Below are 6,928 nucleotides of genomic sequence, written 5' to 3' on the forward strand. Positions count from 1 at the left end.
TTCAAAGAATTGTTCAAATTTCAATTCTTCATACAGATCAGGTTTAAGGGATTACGAATTAGAAATTTCTAAAACTACTAAGGGAGGGAGGGCGGAATTTAAGAATGAATAGGAATTTAAATTTTATTACAAAATAATCAATTTTTGGTTAAAAATAAGCGATTTTTTGTTGCTCATTTGGTAGACATATACTTCTGCTGCAAGAGAAACCCGATTTTTTTCTTAAATATAAGCAATGTTCAAAAATGTTGCATCGCCCAATCCGGTGCAGCCATCCAACTTTTACATCCGATTAATTTGGATTTTTAAGTTTTGAGTGTGAGGCCATTTATAAGCAAAAACTGTTCCGGCATTCCGTCATCCCAAGTTCAGTTCTCATGTGATCGCTGATCCATTGGAATACCAATGCACATTCACTACAGGTCTGGCTAAATATCACAGATCCCTTGATTGTCCCAAAGATAAACGATGCATTAGCCTTCGGTAGGTAGAACTTGGTCCAGAATTTCCAGTCTAGGATCACAATGGTGTGCACACCTAAACCAGAAAGCCACCGCGGTTTTTAAAAATTACTTTTTTAGATTATACGTATAATAGGTGGCAACAGAGAAATAGACAAATTATACATGACGTCATAAGTGTCAAAGTGACACATAAAACTGTTGACACTTATGACGTAAGAATACAACTGTACTGAGAGTGTACAAATTCTACGTTGCCATCTATTGTACTTGATAATCTATTTGAAATTGCTTATAAATAAGTCCTATTGTAATGAATTTAGATATTCCGTTAATATTTATCATAATTGCGAGGCGAACCTTTAGAATCATGTGGGGGGAGGGCATCATTGCTACTAAATGGACTACAAAGTAAGAAAATTCAATAAAAGAATGAAACCATTGAAAGGGTCATCATGAATTCCAAAATTGTTAATTTACATTTATCTATTTTTAAATTTAAAAAATATAAATGTAAAAAAGCTGAGAAAAAAAAATATTTTGCTTAAATTATAAGGTTGCATGAATTTGAACCTCTCCTGGTCTAGTTTGCGATGAGTTCGCAGGATTATCATATCTCTTGAATTCAATAATTAATTTACGGTTTCTTAGAAAAGGATTTATTGATTATTTTCTTCAGGTTATGTTTTCCAACTGGAGCCTGAAAATAAATTTAATTTGTTGGTATCAAGCAATCATCTTTAAATATTATTTTTTATGGGACTGTTCTCCAAATTTCAAGTGACCTTCTATCAAAGTGGGGCATGCCCGAACTCCTGATTAATAGTTTTTAATATATATTTTTTTTTTGGCTTGAAAAGTGTGTATTTCTGAAAATTCCCTCTTTTTGTGGAAAAACCAGGATTAAAAATTATTCAATTTTAAAAGATAAAATAAAAGATATCTCCTGAATTCTTCACCAGACACAGATTTTAAAGGCACCATTGTGAATCAATCATTCACACTTTAAAGATTGTAACTTAAATTACTTTAATAATAAGGATGATGAAAATATATAACCCTGATTTCATTTTTTTTTTAAGCAGTTGTCCATATTGTTTCAGGTGGCTTTTCAAATAATAAATTAAATACTATCTTTTGTTTAAACGTTATTAAAATTTGAAAAGTAAAAACTAATGCAAAAACAAAAAGTGTTTGTATTTCAAAATGGACATAGGAATATTTTTATTTTAAATGGAGAAATGCATCCTTTTCTTTGATTGCATTGACAGTTTGTTTCTGCAAAAATTAATAAATTGATAGAAATCAGTAAAATAATTGTTTGTCTGTTTGCTTTAATTTAGTCGTGACAATTCACCAGGTATTTTTAAATTTTAAATTTAATAATTATGCCCAGAAATCTGAAAATTAGATATCAAGATCAAGAAGATTAACAATGCTCCACATAAAACTTTCAAACTCTGGAGTCAAAAATTTTGTATTCAAATCTAAAGATGTTGATCTCTGCAACTTATAATTACCTACCGATGAAGGAATTGATTTTTTTCCGCAAACTCAAATTTACTAATCCCTATATCTGTGCAACCGGATAGTTTAAACCTTTAATATTTCAAACTTAGAAAATAAAAGATATCTCCTGAATTCTTCACCAGACACAGATTTTAAAGGCACCATTTTGAATCAATCATTCACACTTTAAAGAGAATTCATGGTTTGAAATATCTTAGGTCTACTACATTGGATTGTAAAGATATCAGGATTAGAAAATCAGAGTTTGTGGCAAAGACTCCATTCTTTTAATTCCCCTTAGATATTCTGTTGTGGGCATACCCCACCCGGATATCCTCAATTAGGGCATAATCCTCAAATTTAAAAGTGTCAACATTGAATATTGAGATTGAGCATTTCAAAGTTTCGTCTTCTGGATGTCAGAAAAAAAAGTATCAATTATCATTATTTTTACCAAAATTTTGCAAATAACAGAGAGAACTAAGAGTCTAAGACATCTACTGTATTCAAGTTTTAACTTCAAAACAATAAACCTGTGTTGTTGGTAAGGAGTTGCATAAAAAACATTGAACTGCAAGATATGCAGCAGCTTTCTGATTCCTAGCTCAACAGATTAAAAAGATTTAATATAAACAAATTTTGAAATTTTCTAATTGAATTTCTTAAAAATTGTTAGTTTAGAATATAAAAAGGTCTACAATATTAGATTAAAAGGTTGTAGTGTTCTGGGGATTAATTGTGAATATTAAAGATTTCAAAACACAATATTTCTGAAAGAACCAGCCGAAGTTTTGATTTTCAGTTTAAGATGGTTTTTTGCTGTAAGATATTGTTCTTATGCAATTACAAAACTTTATAAGTGGAGATTACAGCAACTTTGATTTCCGGGAGGAATTTATCTTCTGACAGGGGCTTAACCCCCCCCCCCCCCCCCCCCCCCCCCCCCCCCCCCCCCCCCCCCCCCCCCCCCCACCCCATCTGTTTCATCCGTGCCTGCTACAGTCTCCAAATGACCCTGGAGAAACATCATCTTCATCTATGCATCCAATTCTAAGTTTAGCTTTCACCTCAACCTCTATCGGTCGAAAGTCTATATCACACTTTAAATCCACTTTAGGAACTGGTTCTTCACAGACCTACAAAAATCTTGATTATTTTTAAGTTACAGATTGTTAAAAAACATCGACTATCTAATTATAAAGCAGCTATATCTTTTTTCTCTCTGTTTTTATATTCGATCATAACTAATGGACCCCTTGACCGATTTGTCTCAAATTTTGATTGGAGAACTCGTTAGAACCATTGAAATTTTTTAAGCTTGGATAACAAATTCTATATTGAGTGGGTTTACTTTTGGAGGATATATCTTTAATCCCTCTACTAAAGGTATCCCTGCATGCAGGGTATAAACACCATGAGATATTGAAGAGGAATTGGATTAATCTACAGGTCTGCATAAGATGGATATAAATGATTGATCCCAACCAACTTAAAAGCAACACATCTGACTTTAGGATTTTGATTGAATACTTTACGGCGTTAAGCTATCCTAAAATAAAAGATTGTTTCAAAGTTTTTAAGAAAATAACTTACTTTAAATTTGTTAAGGTAATTCCTTATCTGAGTTTGACAATCAGTGACCAGCCCAAGTGTCTCAGAGTCGTCCCAGGTACATTTCTGACTAGCTGTGCTGGCACATAACCTGAGAGTCGTGTAAGCTTTTTTAGCCTCCTCGAGTAGAACTGGATTTCCAGGGCACACAGTCCCACCAACAGTTGATTTTTCCATAGCATCTAGGGCATCATTGAATTGTGTGGCAGACTTTATTTTCTTGTTTCCCGCTATTCTGATCCAGGATGTGATTCTGTTCAGGGATAAGAAGGTATTTTTATATTTGATATATCTTCTAAATATTCCACTTAGAGTTGGTAAATCAAAACTACAAGCTCTTCCTTCCATCTTCATTTTATTTTCAAGTTTACTTGATTTATTTTTCTTCTTTCCGATTTTGCTTTTAACTTTTCTCCTTGTCTCTTGATGTTTCAGCTTGCGTATTTTTTTCTTTTTATTTTCTTGGCTAGAATACAGCAAGTTCTGGTGTCAAAGTAAAATGTTAAAGAATTAAAATTCAAGAATCTTTTTACAGACTCTAAAAAACTAAATTTATTTCTACTTTAAAAAAGTGAATTCTATGCCACAAGCTTAAACTTTTTTATCCCTCTATCTTTCAACCTAATATTGTAAAAAAAGCTTTCATTGGTGATAAATTTTCAGCAAAAATTACGAAGCTAATTTCAAAAATATCAATTTAACAAAAATGGCCGTAAGGATATTTCTAAGCTAGTATTACATATGAAAGAAAAATGAATCAATGCAACTACTCATTTGATTAAATATTCGACGAGTCGGTTATTCTTACAATTTATTATTATTTACAACGATACTAAAACTAAAGGAAAATACTATACGAATCAAATATTATGAATTGAGAATGTTTCAGAGTGATGGGGGATCTCCAGGGGAACCTCTAGTCAAGGAAGCTGGTCTTCAACTAACTGCTTTTCCCTGATTTCACTCCACCCTAGGCTAGAGCTTAACCCTAGTTCCCCGGGAGCTGGCCGGCCATCCCACCAGCGCCCAGGCCTCTGGAATAACGGAACAATTGGCGTGGCTTCGGTTTTCGGCGTGGCTTGGGTTATTTATAGAATTCACATGCAAACTCAAATAAATCCGTTAGGATTCAAAATAGGATTCAAAAGTCCAACCGAAGGGTAAAAGGGGGGGGGGCATGATACCCCTAGGTAGCTACGATCTCAGCGATCTAAAAAATCCTTGAATCGCTGATCGTAAAAGATCAACAAAATCACACATTGTTACACTAGATCCTCATCACAGGAATATATTCTAAAGATTATATTATGTGACATTAAGAACAATTAAGCGTAAAATCTGTTGAAAAATTTACACTTTCTCTTGCTTTCCATTCTTTCCTTGTGTGGGTATTTTTCATTTCCTTTCCGGTCCTTTTCTGTTTTGTATACTTTGTCCATAGTTTTGTCTTTTCTAGATATTTCAATCTTTCTACATTGATAACATATTGAGCATGAGGCAGCTTATTTTTCAATTTAAGGTTAGGCTTTATCTCCCCTGAAAACCATAGAATTATTATTTATGTCATTAAAAAACGGAATTTTAGATTTTTGAGATTAAATATGAAAAATGTATTTGAAAAATACATTTTATTGAATAACGCTAAAATGCCATATTATGATTTTCACCCACTTATTAATCCATGACAGATGTAGGAAAAATAGATAAGAACCCATATCAATGATATACTTAAACAGGGGAAATGTATAAAAACAAATATCATCAATATTAGTGTAACATTTAACATTACAAGGCATGAAAATAAAAATTTAAAACAAACCCCAGTTAAAGAAATGTTGGAAATAGCTTTTTTGGTTACTGACATAGACACAATTTTTTAAAAACCTGAAACTCCGCGTTAGGTTTAGAACATAAGCAGTGCCGCGGGACTCTAAGTGTAATATTTTCTACCCTTCAAGATGGAAATGATGATTCACAACCTTTAGATCATTAATGTGCAAGATACTGTCGTTTTTCTAAGTTTCAAATTATTAAATAATTAAAATAAAATTCAAATCATGTTAGTTTGGACCCCATTCTTAGGTTATATGCTACTGATACTTTTACAAAGATATTATTAATTCTGATAATTACTATATGTCTTTCAATTTTTCTGAAGTAAATGCGCTTTTCACTTTGGTAGAGAAACCATCCTTAAAAATAATCACAATTGTAAATCCGGCATTGCCATCTTTGAATGGAGGTTCACTGAAAATTACGCTTACAGTCCCTTTAAGCTCTTAAAATGCACGGTTTTCCTGTAATAACTTTTAAAGTACTGTATATACAATACTTAACCTGAAGTAGAATATATAAGAGATGATACTAGCAAAAATATTAACATCTGCATCTTTACTTTTAAACTGCACTGAAAAGGAAACATGTTTGCAGATTAGTCAGAACAAGTGGATTTAATTGTCTGAGATAAAAGTTAAATATTTTCTTTTCAGCAGATTCAAGATTTGCATTAAAGGATGAGAAACAATATGAATTTTGTGAGAAAAAAAATTTTAACTGATTTTTATAATACAATGGTAAGCAACAATATCAATACAATGAAGACGACTTTTTATTTAATTTTGATTGTTAACAAGGATTTTTCGATTTTTAAGTATACAAGTAATCCAAGAGAAGCTTTTTTAATTGACAGCGTCTCTTGACTTCTATGTTTTTGTGTATCCATGCTGTTTAACAGCTTGATATAAATCAAAATTAAACTTCTTAATTCGTCTTCATTGTATTTATATAATCGCCTACCACTGTAGTAAACGAACTGGCAACTCTGTGCAAAGTCTTATTTTAAATCCTCACGTCTAAATATCTGTACAACTTTATGATGTACAAGCTGAAGTGCCCGGCGTTGCCCTTTCAAGTTCGGATAAACTAGAAGGAAAAAATGTCAGCCAATTGGTCCAGCATTTTGGCCAACTATAACTAACATATATATATAATTAAAAATATATTTGTATGAGCGAAGAGTTTAATTGAATAGCTTTGAACATTTTTCTAGAATTTCCTTAAAAAATGAAACCCAATCTACAGAATGAAACCCAATCTACAGAATGAAACCCAATCTACAGAATGAAACCCAATCTACAGAATGAAACCCAATCTACAGAGTCCCCCAAACAAAATTAGGGGAAGATTACTCAAGGGGATCAAAAGTTATGATCAGACATCGAAACATACAAACAGAGATTGCTACTTATATATATGTATATATATATATATATATATATATATATATATATAAAATAAAAAGTAGAAATATCTGTTTAAAGATAACTTTTTCAAGTCAAACTATAGAG

At 31.9% G+C, this 6,928-nt stretch overlaps 1 protein-coding gene and 1 long non-coding RNA gene across 2 annotated transcripts; both read right to left on the reverse strand.

Moving 5' to 3' along the window:
* Window positions 1-680: 680 nt before the first annotated feature.
* LOC111703840 (uncharacterized) lies at window positions 681-4,172 on the reverse strand. Its single transcript, XM_023475907.1, has 4 exons — window positions 3,564-4,172; window positions 2,964-3,106; window positions 2,504-2,570; window positions 681-1,161 (listed from the first exon to the last, which is right to left on the reverse strand). The coding sequence occupies exons 1-4, from the start codon at window positions 3,933-3,935 to the stop codon at window positions 1,099-1,101; spliced, it is 645 nt and encodes a 214-aa protein (XP_023331675.1). The 5' UTR covers window positions 3,936-4,172; the 3' UTR covers window positions 681-1,098.
* A 681-nt stretch (window positions 4,173-4,853) lies between these two features.
* On the reverse strand, window positions 4,854-5,996 carry LOC111703841 (uncharacterized). The gene is made up of 2 exons (XR_002765697.1): window positions 5,919-5,996; window positions 4,854-5,117 (listed from the first exon to the last, which is right to left on the reverse strand). It is a non-coding gene; the product is annotated as an uncharacterized LOC111703841 (long non-coding RNA).
* Between the last annotated feature and the right edge of the window lie 932 nt (window positions 5,997-6,928).

The sequence above is a fragment of the Eurytemora carolleeae genome, unplaced genomic scaffold (genome assembly GCF_000591075.1).
Source record: "Eurytemora carolleeae unplaced genomic scaffold, Eaff_2.0 scaffold555, whole genome shotgun sequence".
Taxonomy (NCBI): domain Eukaryota; kingdom Metazoa; phylum Arthropoda; class Copepoda; order Calanoida; family Temoridae; genus Eurytemora; species Eurytemora carolleeae.